Source organism: Nyctibius grandis, chromosome 1 (assembly GCF_013368605.1).
Source record: "Nyctibius grandis isolate bNycGra1 chromosome 1, bNycGra1.pri, whole genome shotgun sequence".
Lineage (NCBI taxonomy): Eukaryota > Metazoa > Chordata > Aves > Nyctibiiformes > Nyctibiidae > Nyctibius > Nyctibius grandis.
In genome coordinates, this window is record NC_090658.1 from 92,199,536 (window position 1) to 92,224,874 (window position 25,339).

Here is a 25,339-nt window from a genome sequence, read left to right on the forward strand (position 1 = left end):
TAACCATTTCTCTTCTCCCACTATTTCTATGATTAGGGTACTAAGGTGCTGTTGTGGACTAACAGATATTTCATTCCTTGGACAAAATGAAAGGTCTGACAGATGTAGAAACAAACCCGCAAAAGTACTTTGTTCTTCCCATCTCCAGGATGGTCTTAAAACTGAAAAGAGGGAGTTTGCTGGGGAGCAAACTGTTGTCTTGGAACTTGCTGATAGTCCTTTGACACATAGAAACTGTTACCCTAACTGGGATTTTAAAAGGCAGATAAGGTAACTCTGGATCACAAGTTTGAGTTAGTTGCTTAGATGTTGGGTGAGTCTTGAACCCAAGGTACTAAAGCTCATATGAGATGGGCTGCTGGTGTCTGCAGGTGTACTGAATGCATGCAGTAGGTATTTCCTCTTGATCCAGGCATTGCTAGGTGGAGTCACCTTGGAGTTTCTCATCTCTACCACCCTCTGAATACTTAGCTCAGTTTTCCTTAAATTCTTTCAAAGGGGGAACAGCTCACAATAAGATAACCTGATGTCAAAATTGAATTTTTAAAGTATGTGAATCTGTGCATGAGTTGTTTGTGGAGAAATGCTGGTATATTGAATGTACATTTAAAATATTTCTCTAGTCTTCTCCAGCCACAACTGTTACATCTCCTAGTTCTACTCCAGCGAAAACTATTGATACATCTCCTCCAGTTGATCTTTTTGCAACTTCATCTACAGCTGCTCCAGTCAGGTAAGTTAAAAAGCGTATTTGAGTTACTGAGCTTGATGTAGATGCCAAAGTCACACTTGTAACAGGAGGCTTGCTTGCAAGATTTTGCTTACTTTACAGGTAGTGTACATCAGTATTGAATGGGCTACATTTTTCTACCAGTATAGATCACAAATGAGTTCTAACAACAACAAAAAAAATTGTGGCTACTCTGATTTGCTTTCTGTGTAGTAGTGATGTTGTACCATTACCAACATAAACTTTTAATTGAATAGAATGAAGTAACGTGCAAATCCAAAGTAGTCTTTGCTGATCTTCAGTATTCTGTTTCTAAGACTGCTGAATTAGGATTCTTTTTCCTTGCTGTTCAAATTAGTTAATGAAGCACAAAAATAATGAACTTTTAGAGGTTGAAATAAAAAAATAAACATTTGACCAATGAGAAAAACTGAACCTTGCTGTCAAGTCGCAACCAGAACAAACTGCTGTTGCTCATTGTAATGAGCAGAAATGAAAGAACTGTGGACATGTAAAAGCTCTGAGCTTGAACCAAAAGTCTGAAGATGTGACTAACTTCAGTTAAATGTCAGATGAAATACTTCACTGAAGAAAGAGCTTCTACCGCTTACTATTTAAGTGTTCTAAATGAACAAGATCTTGTTTCCTAAGCAAAATCTGGCTGGCTTAAGCCATAGAAGTTTTACCAGCTCTCTCCTACCTAATGCCTATTTATTGCCTGGAAATGCAGGTGTCTTGCTTTCTGACATGGCACGCTAAGTAGAATGGAGCTGTTTTCAGTTGCAGCAGTTATTTGCTCTGTTCTTAGGGGCCACCTGGGATTTTGGTTTTTGGTTTTGGAGTTTTTTATTTGTTTTTCTGTTTTGGTTGGTTGGGTTTTAGGATTGTGAAAGTCTCATAGATCTGTTAGAATGTCATTATCAAGTAATGGAAATAAGTTCAGGTCCCATCCTGGGGTGTAATGTATTCTTGGCACTCACTTCAGTAGAAGTGATTATGATCACTGCTCTAATCCTAAGGCCTGAAAAACATGTCTCCCTCAATGGTTTTATCAGTCATCCAAAATAAGGGTAATTCCTACAATCCAGTCATGTTTTTTTAACTCCAGTATTTAACATCTCTCTTCCTTTCCTTGGCAGCTCTTCCAAACCATCCAGTGATCTTCTGGATCTTCAGCCGGATTTTGCCGCTACTGGGCAGGCGGCTCCAGCAGCCCCTAGTGGAGCCACTTCATGGGGAGGTAGAGAAACTGCACTGTCAGCATCTCTTCTTGCAGTCTCCACCTTCTTGCCTGGCTGAACTGAAACTTGGCTCTTTCGCTGCTAGCACAGGATGTTCCCAGCTCACTCCCAGGCTTCTGCTGACCTGACAGTCAAGCACCCCTTCACAGCACAAGGCTACTCCTTTTTCCAGGGATATGCATAATAGCATAAGCTGCTTATAAGGGCCTGACTGCAAAGCTGGGGGGAGCCAGGATTATGTGACTAAAAGTGAGCAGAAAGGGGATGGCTGAAGGTGAACAGGTAGGGTAGGCACTTTTAAAACAGAAGAACTAGAACTGCTCATGCGCTTATTGGCAAGGTGAGGGCAGAAATCAACTCTTCTGTTCATGCAGCACAGCCCACAGATCAGTAGGGGGAGGATCAAAAATATCTTTTAAAACAAATACATCTAAAGCCTATGCTGGCAAATTAGTTCTGCTGCAAGTGTGATTACTTCTGACAACCCGTAACATATTTTGTTAAAATCTTTCTTCTCTGCTTAGAACAATAATATGAAAATAGAAGTAGAGGGCTAACTGCTTTCAAATAGGAATACCTAAGTAGCTCTCTGAAATCTGAGCTCTATGGGGAACTGAGCCTGTTGTTCCAGGCAGCTGGTGATCTGAAGAGGACCACAGTAAATGTAGGCAGTGTTCACTCCTGTCCTGTGAAGACAAGGAATTAGGACAGTAAATGTGATTTAACTTACATAGTTGTAAACCCACTGTGGTGTAATCTTAAGAGATCTTCACTTGTGTGGCAAGTTAATGAACTCATCAGCCCTCTCACGGCAGGAGTGCTACACTGAATCATGCTGACTCTGCTATGAATGCTGATACTGGGTGCTAGTGGCTTCTGCGTTCCCTATTTCTGTTCTTAACTTCAGTTCATTAAAGATGATGTCATATCTCAGCCAATTCATTATGAGAGGATAGTTATGGCTGTCATGTAGACCATTTTTCCATATTCCTATTTAATCTGTTGAATTGAATATTTTTTTTGCAGAAGCGTCAGTTTTATTAACTGAAATGTAATCTTACCCAGAAAGCAAAACCAAAGAGTCATCTATTCTAGGATGCCTGGGACTAGTCATTCTGCAGTTTTTTATTGTGTCCTATTGTCTTGGCTTTCTCATTGCCAAGTACTGGAACACAAACTGTTGAGATGTTTGAAAGAGCTCAGGCCTCTCAGCTAACGTTTTGAAGCAGTTGCTCATTTATGGAGGGTAAATAGCCATTGATATTGTAAAATACTGATTTGCAATGCAATTGAAAGCTGATATATTTGGGTTTTCACTTTGCTCTTTTGGACAAAGCACCTGTAATTTGGAACTTAGGTATTTTTATTCTTCTGAATTACTAAAAACTTTAATTGACTTGTAATGCACCTAGTCCTCTTATTCCACAACAGAAAAGGACAGCTAAGTTTTTTCCTTTGGCAAGGATTGTTGCTAACCTCATCAAGTATACTTCAGTCTTATCTTTCAGAATAGCATTTTGGTAACTTAATAATCTTCAAGTTTGTCTGCTTTACTGCTGGCAGGAGTCCAGGTATGATGACCTGTTATCATATGGGAATCTTGCTTTTTTTTTGCTTTTTTTTTTTTTTTCTTTTTTAAACTCTTAAATAATTGCCAAACACCATATCAGACATGCATAAATTGAGAACTGGAATGGCTTTATTGTGAAAATACTGAAATTTCCATTAATGTTTCATCTGGTAATGAGAACCCTTTGAGCCTGTGTTGAGGGTTGGTTTTTTTTTTTAATTTACTTATTTAAACTAAATCTGCAGGATGAAGCTGGTAGTCATTATAAATTGTACAGTCTCATAGGTACTATGGAGCCTTCTAATTAGTGCAGGTGGGGTCACATCAGGAATGCTGCATCCAGTTCTGGACTCTTGTGTTTAAGGGAGAGGGGGTTGGCAGAAGGCTACCAGGACTCCAGGGATCTAGAGCACATCTCTGCAGAGAGAGACTGGGGGAGCTGAGCCTCTTTCATCTGGCAAAGAGGAAGCTAAAGGAGACTCTTAATAGTGGCCTACAGCTACTGGAAGGGGAGTTACAGAGCAGAGCCAAAATTTTCTTGGAAATGATAGTTGATTATAATGAAGGGTAATTACAACAGATTGCAGCTTCAGAGGTTCATTGGACATGAGGAAAAAATTATTTCACTTGGAGGGTAGGGCAGTACTGGAGCAGATCCCCGATGCGAGCTAGTGGACTCTCCATTCCTGGAGATTTTTCAAGACCTGACTAGACAAAGCCATGACTGCCCTGATCTGATGTTGGCCGTAATGTTATTCTGAGCAGGAGGCTGGACAAGATGACCTTCTTTCTGCTCAGGACTTTTGGGAGGATGTGTAACAGTGCCTCCCTGCTACTTAAGCTTCTTCCTCATCTACAAAACTCTTCTGACCCACAGCAATTTAACATGAGAAATCGTGAGAAAGAAGTAGTAGGGGGAGGAAGCTGGAAGAATTGCTGCAGTTCAGAATAGCTAGGAAAATGTGATTATCAAACACTTCAAGATGCAGCATCAAACTGGCACTTCAAATGGCACATAAACCTCAGGAATACGTCGCCAACAAACGATCCTTCTTTCTCAGTCTCACTGGCAGTGTAGATTCTATGTATTCTGGCATATACTCTATATTCGGTATAGTACACTGTAAATTTAGTGGTATATACAGTACACTGTATATTTTGTTGTATACCTAGTCTATTTCTGAATATAACATAAGTTATCTAGCAAATGAACTATAACTTGTGAAAATCTACACTTCTCTGCTAACAGGAGATGTTCAAGATAGGGTAATAAGTTGCCTTCAGCATACCTCGAGGTGAATAGATAGGCATTTGGCAGGCAAAATAGACTGTAGTATTACAGAAAATACAGTAGGTCAAATTCTGCATCCTCGCGAGGTCTGACTCTTGGATGTAAGAGCAAATCAACTTGAATTTCTGCTCTGAACTACCTTGCAGTGTACCTTGGAACATGTATTTGCTATTAGTATTGTTACTTTAATATTACTGTACAATAAAGCATTGTTTTTAATCCTTCCTATATTAAGAGTAAGTGTAGAGTGCCATGCTGAATAATTGTAATTTCACTGTATTGTTATCTATAACATAACTAGATAACAAAAAGGCATTGAAGAATAAGCTAATAGAAGGTAAAAGTTTGCCAACAGTTGTGTATTTCAAGTCTAGCTGTGAGACATCCACCTGGTGTGCAGTAATGAGATACCAGAGTGCTGCATTTTTAATACACTGTTACGCTCTTTCAGAATGGTATTTTGACGTACCTCAGCTTGTGCAGTCAGTCTCAAGTAGAGCTCTCCCAAGGACCAATTATAAAAATTACCTACATGTGGTTTCTTGGTGCCTTTTTAACAAGTGTTGTAAAATAAAGACAAACTTGTGAAGACTGAGCTGTGCTTGCTCAAGCATTTTGCTTCCTGCATATTGACCCATAGTAAAGGATCTGGACTCTGTGCTTGCTGTTCAGTGTGGATCAGATGAACCCATGACCCTGTTAGGTGTACAATGAATCTAGGAGCAGCACTGAGCTGCTGGTTAGTAAATAAGTAGTTGTTGAGCTCAGACTATTCTAACAGCAGTATAAAAATGTAATAGTCCAAACTGGTTAGTTTTTGCAGGTTTTTGTAGCTTATAGTTGGTTTTTATGTAGGCAAAGCTTCCTCTTTCTCTTTGAGCTCAATCTGACTGATATCAGAAGACATCAAATTGTAGGAAAGTCTGTCATTAAAGATGCTTCATTGGCTTCCAAAAACAGTTGACTAAGGAACGAAAGTTGGAACAGAGCCAACCTGCTTATGCTGTCAATCATTCATACTCCTCATAGCAAGTGCTAACAGAGGTGATTGTTTCTGCATAGTATGCTTGCTCTATCACAAATGCAGGAAAAGCTTTCAAAGAGGAGCTGCTTTTTTTTTTTTTTTTTTAATGCTAAACAGTTGTCTCAAGTACAAGAACCACAGCTTGTCACCCTCTCAGAATATACTTGCAGCAGCAAGGATGCCATGAATTGTATCCTGAAGTAACTTAATGCTGTATTTGCAAGCTGCTCTCTGCTAGAGTGCTCTGGCTTTAGAGCCAGTTTTGTGAAGGGTTCTAGGGCCGATGGGTGGATCACAACAGCTCTCTTTGGCGGAACAGTAGGCTGAATTCTGTCTAGTTTTAATGACTGTAATGTTGATTTTTGACTGCTTTCAGACTACTTTGGTCTAGAAAATACTTGCAACTGACCAGGATTATCTTGAGATTCTCTTTGGTATCTGAGTGTGTTCTGCTAATAGCTCACTGATTTAAATAAGCTTCAACTATGCCTGTTTACTGTACTTACATGTGATCAATGGGATTCCTTGGGGCTCACTCTTCCCATTTATGCTTTTGACTTAGTGAAAGTCTTGGATCTGCATGCTGTTAGGCCCAGGAACTTGCATTTAAAATTTTCAGTGTTCTTGGGGGTGTTAGCTGTTCAAGCACTTCCAAGAAGTCTATCTACTTCTGGTGTTACTCTCACACTGCTAAGCCAAATGCAAGAGAGAAAAAATACAGTGGTGAATTGAGCTTGTAAAGAAGTGGTTCTTGGCTTGACCCTGGGGTAGTGAAAGGTAGGAGACCTTTTCATCAACCCTTACAGGCCACTACTTGGTTCTCTCTGTTACAGTTTAAGAAAAGAAAGAAAACCAGCTGTATAAAACAGAAGTGATAACTACTACCAGTGTTTGAACATCTTGTTGATTACATATTAAGGAACTTATCAAATATGTGAAATTTAGGTACTGGTTCTGTTTTGAATAGAGCTATTAAACAGAATGAGCTTTGTCATGTAACAGTAGCTTCTCGAATGTTGGAAAATCAAGTGCAGAAATTATGTTTAACCTACACATGTCACTTAAAGAATGAATATAGGGCTAATGAACATCTCTTCAATCTGGCAGTTCTACTAATTGGTCTGTTTCTTTATTCTGCTGTCATTTTAATGGACAATCACTAGACCTCTTGGGAGAGGGTGAGTAATATTTTTGATTTCTAAGACTTTTGAATGTTAAGAGTGCTAATAAAAAGCTCCAGCCTTCTGGAGTGGAGTGATCGTGGTCTCTCTCCCTCTTCCCCTTACTTTTCCTGTTTGATCTTCATTGTATGGTTGTATATAGATAATCTGGCTGCACTTTCCGGTGTTACCTCTGAGCCACAGATTTCAGATCCATTTGCCCCAGAGCCTAGTACAACTACTGCTGCAACTACTGATACTACAACTACTTCAGCTGCTGCCGCTACAACTACAACTATTACTGCTGCCACTGCTGAAGTGGATCTCTTTGGAGGTTAGTTTGGTTTCTCTAGTGCTTAACACCAGCTCATAATGGAGATGAAGCAATATTGAGTTCAGCTATTGTAATAAGGCTTCTAATTTAACTATACCAGAGGTGCCTGTGTGTTGAATGCTAGATGGAACAGGAAATGTGACCTGTCCAACTACCTCTTTGTTTGCCGTGCTTTTAGCTAGTAGACTTTTCTGCATATATATGGAAACGGAAAACTGTATACACTTAAGACTGAGTTGCCTTATGGTTGAACAGCTAAGAACATTAGTTTTCAGGTCCACACTAGAGTAAGCAGGTTTCTTTCCACGTTATTCAATAATTATGCACTGTACTATAATTTCTGGGAAAAGCAGTTGTGCTTTCATAGTTATTGCACAGGAGAGGATGGACATGACAACTTCCTGCCCCTTCATTACATGTCATGCTTGAGCTGTGTTGTTTCTTTTGGATCTTTCCTGTAAATATAGTATTGAGCCAGCTGAAATTACTATATTTCAGCATTCTTGAATCTGGGTTTTATTTCACGTAGCATTAACAGTAAATTAATGTCAATGAACTTGTACTAAATGCCAACTATACAACTAATGTATAGGAAACATATAGTTTAGTTATGCTCTTTCAGTCTCTAATGTTAGCTGCTAACCTCTTGAGTAAGACTAAATGTCACCCTGTATGTTGTCAGTTTTCTTGTCACTCTTATGGAGCGGGAGGCTTCTCGAGAGCATGTCAGAAATTATCGTTTCTTTTCAACACTATACCAGCCCACGTTAATGGAGAAATCTTCTGATTTACAAACCATTAACATGTTTAAGATCACCTGACCACTGTATTTTCTAGTTTTCCCTTCTATTAAACAATAGTTAAATGTCTAGAAATCACTGTAAACTTGCAACAGGATTAGAAAAACACCTACCCTTGCCTATTCTTCCAGTACTACAGCAGCAAGATGTACCCTTCTTTTTTTCTACCTTTTCCGCTATTCTGTGCCTGGAAAAATGGCTGCTACCAAATCATGTGTCTCCTTCCATGTTTATAGAGGGGCAAAGAGCTGGATGCTTTCGGTTTCTAGAGATATAAATGATCATTAGATTACTTAGTGGCCCATGTTAAGAAGTGGAGTTGCCTTTGTCCTCCAATGTGGAAAGAATTTTATTTTTGCAGTGTCCAGACTTCTGTGACTTGATCTCTTCTTTTAAAGAGAATGTATTTTATTGCTTAAAACCTATAAATCTCCAGTGCATTGTATGTTAGATGAATACTGACTTTTTCCTGGAACACTTCAGGATGAAACAAGATTTTATTATTTACAATAGCAGAAAACCTCTAGTTCTCAAGAAGAAAAATCTCTAAACACACTAAGCAGTGAAGGTACTTTTGCAGTGCCTTCAAAACACCCACAGGCAAGACCCTTTTAAGATCCTGGAGTCTATATTGAACTTGCATCTCTCTACTCATGTTTTGTTTTTTTTCCTTTTTTTTTTTTTTTCCCTGAAGCCTGTGCTGTAAGTGATGTCCCATACTAACATTCCTTGTTACTGTAAGACTATGTACAGTGCAAGAAGCAGTAATTTGGGCAGACTCTGTTGCTCTCTAGCTTTTGTGATGCTAGGCATGCTGACACTTAATAAGTAGATATTTGACCTTTGAGGTCTGCTAGAGATACAGTCTTCAAGGTCACCTTAACTTTTTGCAGCTTGCCGTTTCTTAGTTGCTTTACATGGTTCCTTACAGTGAGGTGTGGTAGGGGAAGGTACAGGAGCAGTGATCTCAGGAGAAAAAATGTAAAGAGTTTCCAGGGAGTGGCTGAGTAGGGAAAGGAAGCTGAAAGCTGCAGGAAAAAGGAAGCCAAGTTGATGGAAGAAGAAGAGGACACTTTGCAGGAATGACTTGACTGTTATTCTCTTGCACTATATCACTGGTACTTCAGCTGATAGGAGCCTGCATACTACCTTTGACTGGGCTTTGTCTTTTAGGAGGAAAAGCAGCTCTGCTTTGTCTTCATCTCTGACATGATCTTGGAAAGCAGATGAGAAATGCAGGATTGATCCAGTGTAGCTTTTTTGAAGAATTCTGCCTGATTAATGGGCAAGCTTTCAGTTACCTGGGCCAACTTGACGAATTCCTTATCTTGTTTCTAAGATAAACAAGAGGAGGCTGTTTTCAAAGTGCAGCTGGAATCATTCCTGAGCAAGGGAAGTATAAAGGTAGAAGAAAGGCGAAATATCTTGAAATGCCATGTATCTCAATAATAGAATTTGGACACAGTATTTTTGGACACTAGTGATGCACTCTTGAGTTACACTCTTTTGTGTGATTGTGCAAGTAACAAGTCATGGCAGACACTGTGCTAATGTCAGTTACTAGGCATTCAGATGATGAGCATGAGAACTATGGTTTCCCCTTTAACGAAACTAAAGGCAAAGTGGTGAAGACTTTTTGGCACTTGAGAGTTAATCAATGTCCCTTATGCTGGAACATGCTGGTATAGCAAACTAGCACTTATTTTAAAAAAATGAACAACAACTAAAAAAATCCCATAATTCTTATGATTCTTTCCTAGCACTGAGCCTAGTGGAATATTTCTTTGTTGGGTCTCCATGGCAAAAGTAATGAAGGGTGACTGAAGAGGAAAAAACTGTGGAAAAAGAGAAAATAATTATTTTCACCTATACACTTCAGTTCTATGATCTTTCCTATACTTGTGACTTTCCATAGGGTTGTTTCACATGTTGCGTAATACATTAAATGATTACAAGTCAGCTGTATCATCGTGTGTGAGTAATTTTTGTCATGTATTGATGCCATGGCATCAAATATAGCCTGAATTTATGAAATTAAACAGATCACTCTTCAGGAACACATACTTTGCTGCAGACAAGACGTATTGAAGCACTGCTTTAGTATTTCAGAACTTTAAAATGCCCTTGTTTGCACATCCTTTCAATAAGAACTATTTTTATTTAACGATTTAAGTGTTACACAGTACATAATACGTACTTATCACTCCTAATAGATGTTCCATGCAGTGTGAACTTGCAAAGGTTTCGGCAACATCTCTTTAAGTTTCCAGGCTGTCTATAAACCCAAGTGAGGATCATGTGCTACTTGATTCTAGAAGTCAAAAGCTAGATTCACTGTTGAAGCAGAAAATGCACAAATGTAAGGAAGCGGCATAAATTGAGTAAATATAGTAACTGCTTTAAAGGGAGAAGATCTTAGTGCTGCATATGCAAATGGGGGGTTACTATACCAATATGGAGAAACAAAAAGAAAATAAACAGTCTAATTTTTATTTTTTTACTAATAAAATATGCACTACTTAATCGTATCCATATCTTCATGTGATGCTAGATTTTAGCAGAGGGCATCTGTGCAGGTGCAGCAGAGCCTTTTGAAAGGCTTCAAAGACCTTGATAAGCATTAACTTTAAAAAAAAAAAAAAAAATCACAAAAAAAACCCTTGGTTTGAAGTGGGAGTTGTAGGGTCTCCTGTTCAGGTTGGTCTGTCTCTATGTTCATATAGGTTTCTTGAACTTTTCAGAGTAACTAATATTTAAACTTCTTAATGTGGCGTTTTTCCTTTAGGTTCCATTAAGAACTTAGGTGTTTATCTCACCTGCCATTTAACCCAAGTATGATACTAAAGAAAATGGTAATGCTTGCCAACAACCTTATTCAGAAGTGGCAATAAATAATAAAGCTGATGCCAAGCTAGCTGTTCCCTTCCATCTGCAGGCTGGAAGGAATTTGTGCCCATCTGAATTTCTACATCTGTTGCATGTGGAACTTTAATACTCTATATCTGGACAGGAATAGGTGTTACTGTGAGGCTCAGGTAGTCCCAACATAGAATTTGTGACTAACTTGATGCATTCTGAAATCCCACTTTATATGAAATCTGGAGACTATCCTTTTGTGCTGGGAAATAATTTGAAGTAGTATTGACTGACTTCTGTGGTGTTGGCCTACAAACTTGTGTGGATAGAAATGTGTTCTTTTTAAAGAAGCCAGGGTGATCCTCCATCTGAAAGCTGGCCCTGTAGAGCAAAACCCAACACACATGACCGTACACATAGCATATTCTCAAGTAGTACAATTCAAAACTCTTCAGTTCTGTGTTGAATTTCTTCTGTGTGATGTATGCCAGTGTCTGGTATACATACAATACTGTGACAGTTGACTAATTATGATTTTTTTACTTGGACAACTGCCATCCAGTTTTGTTGTTGAGCCCTGTTACATGAAAAAATAGAATTATATTTGAAATGGCTTATTAGCAGGCCGCCTTTGCTACTAACTCATTTAAATTCTATTGTACAAGACTAATTGGCTTTCTTGTCTTTTGTTGAAGTTTTGACGCATGTTCTTTTGAGCTTTTTAGATTAACTGGCACAAACTTGTTTTTAAAATGGTTGTGTTCATTTTAAAATTGACACTCAAGTTAAAGCATGTTAAGCTTTTTCCTGTACTAGTTTGACAGTGCAATTTCAGTATTCCCCAACAGATTTTTTTTTTTAACTCGCTAACTCTGTAGCAGTAGAAAAATGGCCTTCATGAGCATCTTGAAGAATTTAATCTTAATTGTTCAGTCTTTTTGTGAAGAAAATGCTTGCCTATGAGGATAGTCCAAATGGCACTGTCCATTAGGACTACTTCACAGAATTAAGAGCTACAGATGGTGGTTTAAGTCTAGGAATAATGCTGTAACAGTTTGGAGCTTGAAATTTAAACATACCACTTAGCAAGTGGCAAACTAAAACACAGTAAAAGAAAACTCATGAGCAAGTCGTTCCAAAAGCCCAAACCGGTTGTTTTCCCTGACTCGACCTCTAGGTCGGCCTAGAGGTGATTCTCAAAGAAGGAGAGACAAACTATGGCTGTCCAGTAGTTAAGATGAACATTCTTGATCTATCAGAAGCAAGCTGAGTAAATATAACCTATGCATCAGGTTATGGCTTCAGAAAGATCTGACTGGAATTTTGTTAAGAAATAAGTAAGTTCAATTTCTCAGATGTTGTATGACTGACTTGGCTCAAAAGCTAGAAGTGGTAGATGCAGATCTCTGCCAATGTAATTGGACTGCTATTCGTAACAGTGCTTAAGTTTGCAAAGCACTATGCAAGTAAATTCACAGTTGCAGGTTAATCACGTGTATTACGGGCTTTGAGCATGCAAGTTTTTAATATCTTTATTAACACCAACTTACTGCCATACTTCTGCTCTTTCTTCGTTAGTTAATTTTGGGTAGTATATGAGCATGCTGCTCTGAACCCTTATACAATGAGAATAATGCCTTCTTTTACACTCACTGTACTTCCTGTGGGCAACCCAAGAAGCTCCATCTTCAAACCCTGTCTAGAACCTGTTCCTGTGGGGTTGGGGGAGACAAAGTGTTTTGCACTGCATGGCTTGTCTTGCTGTCAGAGTAACAAAATTCATGTTGTATAAGGGGATCTACCTGTGCAATTTAACTTGGTTCTTTTACTATATTTTTCTTCTCTTTATCCTTTTTCCTAATTTCTGTTCTTAAACTTCACCCAAGATGCCTTTGCAGCTTCTCCTGGGGAAGCCCCTGCAGCAGCTGAAGGGGCAGCAGCACCAGCTACCCCAACCCCTGTAGCAGCAGCTCTTGATGCATGTTCAGGAAATGGTGGGTTTTATGTCATTAGATAGTGTCTTGTTTTGTGGGTTTTTTTTTTATTTGTTTAAACTATATGGCAGTGTGTTTTTCTGAAATTTTCATAGTGTTTGCAATTGGTCAAAACAAACCTTAGACTGAAGAGCATGCTTAACAAAACTGCCTGTTTCTGAGTCCCAGTAACTTTATGCTTATTCAGTAGTGCTAATAAATGATTCTGGCAGTGCTGAATTTTATAAGCAGTAACCTCTTAAACTGGATATTCTTGTATCATATTTCCTGCCTCATTTGGCCGTGTCAAACAGCCTTTGAAAGTTCTGCCCTTTAGTAACTAGACTGCTCAGCCTTTCGGATGGTCTTTATTTTGGAAAAACATAAGTAATGTGTCTGGATAAGTAGGCTAGATATTAGAGCGACCTCCTCTGTGTGTGTGCGCGTGTATTTGCAGTATGTGCATTGCCTGTAGTTGCTTTGTTCTTGACTTCCTCCCTCACTGATCCTAAGTATGCATACACATATATTTCCCCTCTCCTTTTTACAAGACCCCTTTGCCCCATCCGAAGGTAGTGCAGAGGCTGCTCCTGAGCTGGACCTCTTTGCTATGAAGCCAACAGAGACTGCTGTTCCTGTAGTTACCCCTACAACTAGCGCAGCCACTCCAGTTCCTGCAACAACTCCTTCTCCAGCTGCTGCTGTTGCTGCTGCTGCTACTGCTACTACGGCTACTGCCACTACCACTACTGCCACCACTTCTGCTACCGCCACCACCTCCGCTCCTCCTGCTCTAGATATCTTTGGTGGTAATTTTGTTTTTAACTCTTTGATTCTGGTGGATTGTTGTGTCAGGAGTACAGCACAAACAAATTGTTGTTGCATGCGTGCTGTGTGCTAGGCTTTCAAACCAGAGAGCCTATTAACTCCAAATACGATGTGCAAAACTTGAAAGATCTGCTTTCAGTCCTGCCTTTCAGAAATGAGTTAAAGATGTGTTATGTTCTTAACCTTAGATTTATTTGAGTCTGTTCCTGATGTACCTGCAGCACCTAAACCAGATCCTACTCCTAGCATAGATCTCTTTGGTACAGGTAAAGAGAGAATTCTTCCAATACTCTGCTGCTTTGATGCTGTGTAATGGTGTAAACTGACTTGAATGATACTTACTTCTCGGTTTTTCTTTCATTTCTGGAAGATGCTTTTTCATCACCGCCGCATGGAGCTTCTCCTGTGCCTGAGAGTTCTCTCACTGCTGATCTCTTGTCTGGTGAGTGCTTGTCTTCATAGGCCATCCTACAGACTTATGGTTTGTTTTTTTTCTCAAGAGTAAAAAAAAGGAGTAAGACTTATTGCCAATTTTCATGTTTAAGCTGAAATACTAGGTTTTGGGTTTGTTAACACTTTAGTCACAAGAATAGCAGCTGCTGAAGATGCAAACCATAAAGTAGCTGATACTGCAGCTGAGTAAGTAATGTGGTTGTTGAGAGAGTAAATCCTCCTCTTAAGCATAAGAAAATTCTTAATAAACAATGCTTTCTTTAAAGTACTGTGGTTTTCAGTTGCTGTGTGAGAAATGTAATATTTTCTGTTTGCAGTTCTGAAGACTGTTACCTCAATTTACTGACCCTGTGGTTCTAACTGGTGGAGCCCCTGTGGCTTTGAAATATTTAGCTATCACTGTTGCCTTGCTGATACTAAATATTATTTATCCTATGCTTACTGCAGTGGATGCATTTGCAGCCCCCTCTCCTCTACCCACTGCCTCTCCAGCAAAGGTGGATTCTTCAGGTGTGATTGACCTATTTGGTGGTGGGTATTTTTCTTTCCTCACCACTTCAGAGTTGAATCACTTTGTTTCAATTGCCTTTGCGCTTTGCTAAAGCTCTGGGTTTCCCCTTCTAACACCTTTTCTGTGTAGCATTACGGCTAAGACTAACATGTCCAGTTCTTTGTATTGCACAATAATGAACTGCAAATAAGCTGTCAGTGTGGTTATTCAGTTGTCATGACACTTGCCATTCTGTCTTCAGTCAATGCATGTATGGCTCTTCCTCAGAGGTCCCATGAAAGTCTGTTGTGTTCTCTTTTCTTTGCAACTCTCTATGGTCATGTTATTTTCTCTCAGTTGCTTTTGTCAAAGCAGCTGAAGTTTTGAGGATGACCCATCTCAAACTGGGTGTCTGAATCACAGGATCTTTGTTGGATTTGACAAAGTGGAAATTAGGATGGACACAACCAGCTCTAGGAGTGTTGTAGAACAGGAATGTTGCTTAGAAGTAGTGAATTTTTAAACATTAGTGAAATATTCCTCTAAAAAGACTTAATGTGAGTCAATAGGTTCTGGCTGGAATTACTCCAGTCTCTCATCTGATGCGTTCATCTCCGAAGGGCTTAACCCCCTCGTCTAGAATTCTATGGCTTGTATGGGTTTTCTGAGAAGAGACCCAACTAAAAGAAAAGAAATTTATTTCAAGTGCTGCTTTGTTGCACCTCCTTTTTTCCACCTGAGTTTTGCATCCGTGGTACTGCTCTGCAATAAAGATGACCAAGCACTTTCATTTTCTTCTTCTGATGAGTGAAGTTGTTATCCTTTTGTCATCTTTTGTTTACGATAAGTCATGAATTGATGCATTTAATATTGAACTCTACCATTTCTTGATGCTTTGTGGAATTCCCTTTAGATGCTTTTGGAAGTAGTGCTTCTGAACCCCAGCCCGCAACCCAGGCTGCTTCTAGTTCCTCAGCTTCTGCAGACCTACTTGCTGGTAATAAAGAACTTCTAAACACTTATTATTTTAAGGCAAAACTAAGAAATGGTCTTTGAAATATTTTGTTCCTTGGGTGTAAGTGGACTTTTGCAGTGGAATAAAATTCTTGTTCACAAGATTTCCTAGTGCTTTCGACATTTTAAATTAAAACTACAGTGATTTATAATGGAGACACTATACTGAAGTACAAGTTAACTTCCTAGATTATCTTTTTCCCATGCTCTTCATTTTCGTACCTCCTTCACAAGCTTTATTTTTCTGTACTGTTCACTGAATACAAGTGTGTACATAAGTTTCTTTGGCTGACTGTAGCAGTACTTAGTATTGCGTGCTATGCTACTTGTTCCTTACTGCTAATTCATCTTCATTTCTTGGTTGATTTAATTGAAGCAAGTTACACACTTAAATGTTAGGAGCTTGGATGAATGACTTGGTAGCAGTCATGTGTTTAACCAAGGAGAGTGGGGTGATGAAAGAGCTTTTCTGAGCAGAAGGGCATAGAAGTGATAGAGACCCTCTCCTTATATTGGGTGAGATGAGATCTCTGATAGTGCTGAAAGTGGCATCACTATCACACCTGTTTCAAAGGTTGAATAACTGTATCGTCATAGCCTGCATCCTACAGATAAGCAGCTTCAGCCAAATTCTGTTTGTAACATTCTCCAAAATTCATGCCATACCATGTATTTTAGTGGCTATAGTGATTGTGCTAAACAGTTGTGACTCCTCCCCATCCCAGTGTGATGTTTGTAGAGAACAAGATCCCAGCATGTCTTCCTCAGGTTTAAAGGAAGCTAATGCACTTCTGGGTTGAGGAAGACTTGGCTTAGTTTCCACCATGTTTCTGAAAAGTGAATTGGTTGTTAGGTTATCCTTCATGAACTTCAAAGATGATTGTTAGCTTCATGTTGTATCTTTGTGGCTTTAATTCTGAGCTGGAGTGATAGTCTGCCCTCTATGCAACTGCTAACCACTCTAGGTATGGTGGGCCTTGACATCAGCTGCTGTCTGTATGTCTGCAGGTCTCTCATGCCAGCTTACACTATATGAGAAGTCCAGCCTGTGTATGTTTTGCCTTTATGTGCTCGTGAGAGATGCTCCATTATATGAGAAATATATAACATAAGTGAGATACCTCAGCTAAGTGCTGTGAGTTGATACAGGTGGGTGCTTGCATGCTGAAGCCATCTCAAAAGAGGCCACTTTCGCTAGTACCTGCTCTTAGTGTGAGCATTGCTTAGTTGTGCTGCAGGAAGGTAGAAGTAGTCTAGAGAATAACATTTATGTCCATTCTCAATCGATTCCAGCTCTGGCAAGCCAGCTACTTAAAGTGGGACATAATGTGTAAATGCATGCTAAACCTTTAGTACAGGCAGCTTCAGGATTTTAAGGTAGAAGACCACCTTTTGTTTTAATATTGCTTCAGTAGGGTTTTGTGCTAGTTAGCCTATGGATAGCTTAAGGCCAGAGATCAGGCTTTAACTAGTAGATTCTGAAACACACTAGTCATTTGTGGTTGTGTGCATTATCGGGGGACTGAGTGCAAAGATGATGTTGGGAAGAAGCTAATCCTGCTTATGCAAACATTACAATACAAAATATTTTATTTCCTTATCTGTAACTAAGCTTAAATTCCAGTAGGAATTTTGCTCCAGATGGCTTAAACTTCAGCAGTATGCTCTCCGAATCTGATGAGTCGCATTAAATCAAAACCTAAATACAAAAGGAATGTCATAAGTCTAAACACTTAAACAGACCTGAAGCAGTTGGGGTGAAGAGGTGATTTTAATTTTTTTTTTTTTGTTATATATATTCAAAAGGGCTCCAAGTAGATTTGAATTCTATATTTTGAATAGCAGATATAGAGAGTCTGTAAACATCACAGCATATTGCTAAGCATTTGTTCACCCTAAATAATGGCAGATGTATAGCCTGCAGTGTAATGCAGTTTTAAATTTAAGATTGTCCAGATTTCATATGGTGGCTGAAGGCTTGTCCTTCATGGTTTATGAATGTTTGGTTGTACTAAGTGTTTATACGCATAATGTTACAAGTGTACTTACTATGCATCATTGTCTTAAGTGTTCTGCTGTCAAGTAAGTTGCCAGTCTTTTGTCTCACTTAGGAAATGTAGTAGATTTTTTTTTCATACTCTTCTAAGCCTCTCTGCAGACAAGACTAGGACTATGCCAGTAAATACGCTAGTATAGCCATTTTCCACTCTAGGTCTTTCTATCCAATTAAACTGTGTGCATGTGTATCCCAGTACATACTCTAATAGCCTGTTCTTATAAGAAATCTTACTTGAATGTGTAAGTAAAAGCAACCACAACCTCGAAATAGGGCAGTTGGGGATGTCCAGATTCAGAGTTAACATCTATGAGTGTGTGACTTCCTGTGGAGTAGGATTTGGGTGATAAGGGTGTCTTGGTGCTGGAACCCTGAAGTAGGCCTAATAAGTGCAGGGAAGCTCACCCAGACTTTTGAAATGCTTGCTACTTCAGACTGCAGAAAGCAGGCTGCTCTGCTTCCCACTCCTGCTTCCCTGGCTCCAGCCAGCGCCGTTGGTTGGTAGCGTCTGAAGGGACCAGTTTAATGGTCCCTTATGATCTGAGTGTTTTTGGTCATTGCCTGCAATCTGGCAAGCTTCAGCTGAAGGATGTAATTTATGAGGTGTTTCTAATCAGGTTGTGTTCTCCTAGATCTGTAGTGCATAGTCAGGTTTGCTGTCCTTTCCCAGCTGTGTATGGGGCAAATGTATTTGTTCATGTAGGCCAGGCATTTCACAACTAAAGCCTGAGTTGCTGGCCTGGTACCCAGGACCCAGTGATGGCACACCACTCTTGTTTCCCTACTGAGGGTTTTGGTTTGAATACAATTAGCTACTGCTAACTCACTTCTTTTCTAAAATAGGCATCTGATTTGTAACTTAAGTCCGATGCTTGTATCAAGTGTGTGTGTATAAATTTCTCTTATTCTTTCAACATTTGTTAAGTGTTTGATGTTTAGTCTTACTGTGTTCTCTGAGAAAGCAAAGTTTTCAGAGCATCTGATGCAAGTAACGTTTGATACAATTGGTGCTCACCATTTGAGCACGAGTTCTTTATGTTGAGCTCTAGCCTGTCTAGTAGTTAAATGTATGGCAGATGCTTGATTTCATAGCTGGGAAATGTGCTGTTGTCACTGTTTGTAAGATGTCTGCATGATGTGCTGTAATCGATATGCCCTGTAACCATGGAAAGCAGTTTGGACAGAAAAGTGGTTAGAAAATCTTCAGAATTTTCTTTATTTTCCCATTTTTAAAAAGCTGACTTCCACACTGAACTGGTAGCTAAAGAAAGCTGAAGAAAGAAGATGAAGAAAGGAATTAGTTGACTGCTTAAACAAGAGTGGTACAAACTATCTCAGTAAAAAGACAGAAAGTAGTGATAAAGGTTTAATGTAAATAGATGATCTCTTCTAAATTGGTAAATTGTATTTGGTACTTAATTTCAACAAATGTGACTGTTGGAGTAGCATGCTTAATTTTTCAGATTTCACCCACATGAAAAGATCTGTATTTACTTTGCATGAGAATAGGGCTTAAAATAGTCTCTACAAATTAGAGAAAATTATCTAAAGGAGAAATTTCAAATGAGTAAATGTTCAAGTTTCTGTCCATAGGCAGCAATGATGGGCTGGACAAATAAAGACAGTAGACTGTGAGGCAGGATGTTCCCTGAAAAGAAACTAAAGGCAGTGGGAGTACTGGCTCATAAATGTCTTGTGCTCAGCTGTGGCAAAATAATACTCTTCCTACTCTGATATAGGGGCAAAAAAGTACAGCCTGCAGGTTGTGCAGAGTGCTCTTCCTGCTGTATTTGCATAGTTGCAGTTGGAGCACTGAGCTCGAATCTGATCCTTTCTGCAAGGGCAGCTGGAAAAAAGGCTGAGAGGCTGAAGATGTAGTATAGAGGTCTCGGACATCACTGTCAAGAAGAGACTGAATAAGAGGAATGGCTTGTAGACTAAAGAGAACTGAGAAAGTTTCATATGTCTGGTCTCATTTTGGCGGAGTCTTTGCATATTTAATCAGTTTCCAGAGGGAGATCAAATTATACAGAGGGCAAGGGAGGGATTTTAAGAACAGTCAAGTATGGGAATGCATTGCTTGTAGGCTAGAGAATCTCCATGAGTAGGGTTTATTTATATAAATATAGGGTTTATAATATATATATTAAACTTAATCATGGAGATTCTCCAGCCTACAAGCAGTTCACTTGTGGATACTGTTGATCCTGCTTTGGCATGGGAGTGGGGGAGCAGCAGCTTGAAGACATCTTGATGAGGGAGACCAGGTTGTTTTAAGATGGTGAGAGAGGATAAACTGGATTAGTAAAACACTGCCTTCTGAGTTGAGATTCCAAAGTAGTTGATGGATGATGAAATGCTTTTCTCAAGTTAGTCCTCTGTTTCTCTTTTTTTCTGGGCTAATTCTTGTTTGTTTGATTCTGCCTGTGAGATAACTTACCTAGAACAATAGCGTGTAGTACTGGAAGGATTGTGTTCTCTACTCCATTGGTCTGCCTCTGCAGAAATCTAAATAACAAACATTAAAGTTTTTATTGGTGACTCTCACAAACTCCTAAATTCGCTGGGTTGTACCTGGCGTACCAAGGATGCTTGTGTAGTACTGAGTTATTTACAATGATCTAGTAAGAATTGTCTCTATCATTCTGCCTTCTATAGATTGAGCTTTTGTTAAACATCGCCCAACAAGACTGACTCTAATGTCCACATCTCTCTTTTGTGGCTTTTTCAAGGCTTTGGTGGTTCTTTTATTGCTCCCTCTCCATCACCATCCCCAGTCACTCCAGCTCAAACCAGCTTACTACAGCCTAACTTTGATGCAGCTTTTGGGACAACAGCTGCAACAACTGGCAGCTCGTTCGATGCATCAGGTGAGCCACAGGGTTTCTTCCGGTGAATTTTCTTATGTGTTTTATGTGTTAGATGACTTAATGACACCATATTTAGGCTCTGAGTACAAGCAATATCAGTGATTTCCCTGTTTCTTCTCTATGGGAAGAACTCAGGGTGCTGTTTAGGCTGGCGTGTGCCCAAGAGCTATCTGTACCCACTTTTTATTCTACCATGTCAGTAAAAAACAAACTAGTGTGAACATCAGCCTTGCATGTGCTTGATTGCATGAATCAGGAATTACGCAAGGAAAACACTGTTCTGTAAATCAAGTATGTAGGTAAGTCGTGTTGCTGCTGCTGCTGAAGCTGTTCTTGAGCTTGCATGGCACATGAAGGTACACAGAACGGAGACTGAGGTCATGTTCTTTGCCTGACTATAAGCTTAAACTTTCATCACTGCTATCATTTTGTTTGTATCTCTTCCATTCTATATTTTCCATGCTGGGTCCTTGCTACAAACTTAAAATTGGTGAGTTCTGCAACTGTACAAGAAAAAAAGGTTAAAGTAGTACTGCTGCTTGGTTATTTGGTTGCTTGCCAGTGCACATGCTACCCTTTCCTGTTAATATTAGCATGTACCTCAAATACAGATCAGAAGATAGAACGCTGGCATGAGATATACCAGGCGGTTTGACTTCAAAGGATCTAAAAAATGATCTTCTGAGTTAGATGACTGAACTAAGGAGGCTAGCTCTGTCAGTGTGGATGGTTCTGGTTCCTTCTGATCTCATAAGATATTAGTAGATTTTCCTGATTCCCTGCTGCTTGCAAGTAAATAGTAACATCTTGAGACTTTCAATCCTTTTGCCATAAGATGTCAAGGTATAAGTCTGCCTTTGCCACAGTAATTCTGACTGGTGTTTGCTGCAAGATATTCATTTTAGAATCCTTTAAATGAATATCTCCTGACAAATGTGTGTGCATCTGACATCTCTCTAAGGATGACTGTAAGAAAAATAGTGTCATGTGGAAGTATTGCTGTATCTATGTAGATTCAACTCTCCAATTAAAGTCCTTTTAGGTGTGTCCTCTCATATTCTCATCGGTATAGCTCTTTCAGGATTACTGTACATTCAGTGTCTAGTAAAACGACATGCATGCCCTTGTTGGCATTACTTTTAATGTCAAACGGTGTTTTGGTAAGACTTGTGACGTGATTGTCTGTGCTATATTTGTTGGAGCAACAGCAAAGTGGCAGGTAGTGTGTTTTTCTTACCACAGCTGCTGTTCTAACCCACTTCCCTTTCACTTCCAGTGTTTGATGGCTTAGGTGATCTTCTTATGCCAACTATGGTTCCTTCTGGTCAGTCTGTAGCACCTTCAGCCACAGCAACAGTCACTGCTTCAGCAGCAAGCAAAGGCCTTGGAAGTGATCTTGATTCATCTCTTGCAAACTTAGTAGGCAGTAAGTGACAAACTTTGGTTTTAAGTAGTGTGGCATACAACTATGTTACTTCTCTGTGGAGCCACATACCTGTCTATTTTAGTTTGCTTCAATGTCCTTCTGATTCCCTGGGGAGACTGGGGAAGCTATAGGCAGGAATAAGGCCTCATTCAGACAGCTGGTAGTCTGGGTTCGTATCTTGTCTCTTTTTGTGCCCAGGATCTGAGTCAAATAATGGGATCTATTTGGTAGGTATGATTTGTAACATGTGAATGTCCCATGTACATTCAGGGGCACATCAGACTCCTAATGGATGCACCCCTGTGTAATAACAGATGGAAAGGTGAAAATTGTCCAAAGCATCTGATAGCACTGTGGATTTTCAGCAGAAAAGCTGGTGGACACAAATAGCTCACTTCTTGCTTAATAAGAAGAGGAGCAGCAGTGGTGTGAGGAGTGCACAACAGCCAAGAACAGACCTCTCAGATAGTGAACTTTCCAAAACATGTTCTTGAAATGCTAAACTAAGAAATGTTCTCTTTCCTGTAGTAGAAAAAGGGCTAGAGTCTTTGTAACTAGAGATCAGTAGCCACAGCCCCCCCAAAAAACTAACAGAGGCCCACCTAGGCTAAGGTATAATACTACTGAAGTTGTACTTTGGAGGATTGTATAAATGGAATACTCCATTAGCGTATGTAAACACACCACAGAAAAGATATGACTGATCCTATGATGCATACTCTTCTGTTAGCTGTAGGGGGAAACTGCCATGCTTGGAAGTCAGCAGGACTCTTAATCACTTGAAACCTCTTCTGCAAATTGTTTTGGTATATCCAAGTTTGGGGGGAGAAAATCGTACTTTGCAATTTGTCACTTACAGGACTTGTACTGGTAATGTGAGAAGAGTATTCTTTAAAATTTAGCTTAAAAGTTCTTCCAAAGAGTAATTAAGGAAACTATTTGGCGTTCCCATGTATGATAGAGCAAGTAAAACAGTGCAAAACTTCCAGGTAACATTCAGATTTATGTGTATGTGAAAAATAGCTTTTTATTTCCATATGTATAATGAGGAACAGAAACTAGTGTTGTCATTCATGGTAAACAGTTCAGTACTCTTAAATAACTTAGCATCTTGTAGACCTAAATATATTGTTACTTTGGTTTGCATATGGGGCAAAAATGGCTTCCTCAAATATAAGACATTTGCAGGGTTCCTCAGAAGTTTGTCCTGAAGAAGAGGTAGATGTGGCCAGTCCTCTGACGCTGTCTGAATGAGGACAGCCAAAACTTTATTACTCTGTATAAGCCCATGTATAATGAAATGTGAGCTGTTACTTTGACATGCTTTAATTTACTAAACATGTGACTTTTTTTCCTTTTTTCTTACAATTTTCAGATCTTGGAATTTCTGGTACCACTTCAAAAAAGTAAGTCCAACTTTGTTTAAAAAAGGAAGTTTTCAGCTCTCTTGTAGAGTCTTACATCTATTTCAGTGTTTATTAAGAATCAATGAATTGGTTATGTGCCCCTTCCCCCCAAAAAATCGGTTCAGAAAAATTCTGGAAAAAGTATTCTGTTCTATACAGGTTCACTGAATAATTAAGGTTGAATGTTCCTGACGTAGCTTTTAAACTTGCTGGCTTTAATCTGAGTCTTAGAAATTTTTTCTGTAAATTACTGTCTTCATATTGGATAGCTGATTTCCAAACAACTTAAAATGAACAAATAGTCCAGATAATAAATTGTATAGCTCCTCTCAGTAATCTAGGTTAATATGTAATAGTTTTGTTATCTTTTTACAGACGCTGGATGTGCTTATCGTGTAGGCATTGGAATACTTGTAAAATAGAAGTTTATTCCATACAGTGAAAAGCTTCTTTTTGCAAGACAAAATATTTACAGCATTGCATTTATTTTTGAATATATCTTCTTAACCTAACTGATTGTTTACTTCTATGTTGAGTCTTTCTCTGTATGCAAGACCAGTTTATTATGTGTGTACTTCAAAATGTTTTCCACCTCTGTGGAGATAATAGGAGGGATATGTGTAAACACATCATGAGGTTTATCCCCAAAACTTAGCTTCCTTCAATCTCCTTAATTCAAATGGTGTATCTTATTCTGGATAGAGCAGCGTCTAACAAAACCTGGTTTTGCCACAGCCCTTTTATTCTGTGAATGATTTGTTTCTCTTTTATCTGTCAACTTTTTTCAGAACTGAATGCTTTCCTCCTTCAGCTGTCTGAGCAGGATTTCCAGCAATGAAGTCGCCTTTCAAAGACTTCTAGCAGGCAGCTGTCCTGCTTGGCCCCAGCAGAATAGGCAGTAGCAGTCCCTCTTCCTCCTTTGCAAGCGTATATGCAATAATATGTTCCCTTCAGTCAATACTAAGTAAAACTTCTCTTTAATTCTCACCACAAAGGCCATAACCATGTAACTGACTTCAGTGTAGAGTGTACTGGTGTCTACTGCTAACAGCCCTTGAAACTGAGTGGCACTAAAAGTGTATCTTTCTGTTAATAACTTAAACTGCATACACCATAAACTAATGTAGCTGCAAGCCTAATGTTAATATATACTGCAATTGGTTTTCATTTTCACTCTGAGGATATGTAAATAATAGCTCTGTCTCCCTCCCTCTCTGTTAGGGGAGACCTTCAGTGGAACGCTGGAGAGAAAAAGTTAACAGGAGGAGCCAACTGGCAGCCAAAAGTAGCACCTGCAACATGGTCAACTGGTGGTGTCCCAGGTGGTCCATTGGTAGGTGGCAAATCTATCAATACCACTGGTATTGAAACCTCAGTATTTTGTGAGAGTATGCAAGCATACATATAGGACTGCTCCTGTCTACTTCAGCTAAAGAGTTTGCTTCTGTATAAATGATATGATTGTTTCAAGTCACATTTTTAAGATCAGATTTACAGCTGGCACAAATAAATCATTTGAGTTCAGGTCAATGAAAATACACTAGCATATATATCAAGATGTTACTCTACAGGTACACTTAATACCTGTGGACATTTCTAAGTATGTGGTTAGCTGTATAAGTCTTGCCAGCATCAGGCCCAGGTCTATTGCCCAAAAGACAGTGGTATTGATCCAAAGTTGAAGTACTGGAAGGAGAGAAAATAAATAGTTTTTTTCTCAAGCTTTCCTGAGTGAAGTAGCTCAAAAGACTACACAGTATTCATACTGATCAGGTGATTGATGTTAGATTAGAACTGGGTAGCTTGTTTAGCAGAGT

At 39.2% G+C, this 25,339-nt stretch overlaps 1 protein-coding gene across 27 annotated transcripts in view; it reads left to right on the forward strand.

The window, feature by feature from the left end:
• The window catches only part of SNAP91 (synaptosome associated protein 91), a 73,329-nt gene that overhangs the window by 42,633 nt on the left and 5,357 nt on the right, over positions 1–25,339 (forward strand). For 4 of the 27 annotated variants that reach the window (XM_068415620.1, XM_068415592.1, XM_068415601.1 and 1 more), the window contains 14 exons: positions 624–733; positions 1,870–1,970; positions 7,020–7,034; positions 7,180–7,350; positions 12,893–13,000; positions 13,531–13,788; positions 13,996–14,073; positions 14,178–14,249; positions 14,708–14,791; positions 15,664–15,747; positions 20,553–20,690; positions 21,967–22,116; positions 23,492–23,522; positions 24,744–24,855. In XM_068415620.1, the coding sequence (XP_068271721.1) occupies positions 624–733; positions 1,870–1,970; positions 7,020–7,034; positions 7,180–7,350; positions 12,893–13,000; positions 13,531–13,788; positions 13,996–14,073; positions 14,178–14,249; positions 14,708–14,791; positions 15,664–15,747; positions 20,553–20,690; positions 21,967–22,116; positions 23,492–23,522; positions 24,744–24,855 (1,512 nt within the window). Of the gene's footprint in view, positions 1–623; positions 734–1,869; positions 1,971–7,019; positions 7,035–7,179; positions 7,351–12,892; positions 13,001–13,530; positions 13,789–13,995; positions 14,074–14,177; positions 14,250–14,707; positions 14,792–15,663; positions 15,748–20,552; positions 20,703–21,966; positions 22,117–23,491; positions 23,523–24,743; positions 24,856–25,339 lie in introns of all 27 variants that reach the window. The other 23 variants (XM_068415663.1, XM_068415629.1, XM_068415672.1 and 20 more) reach the window with 16 other exon arrangements.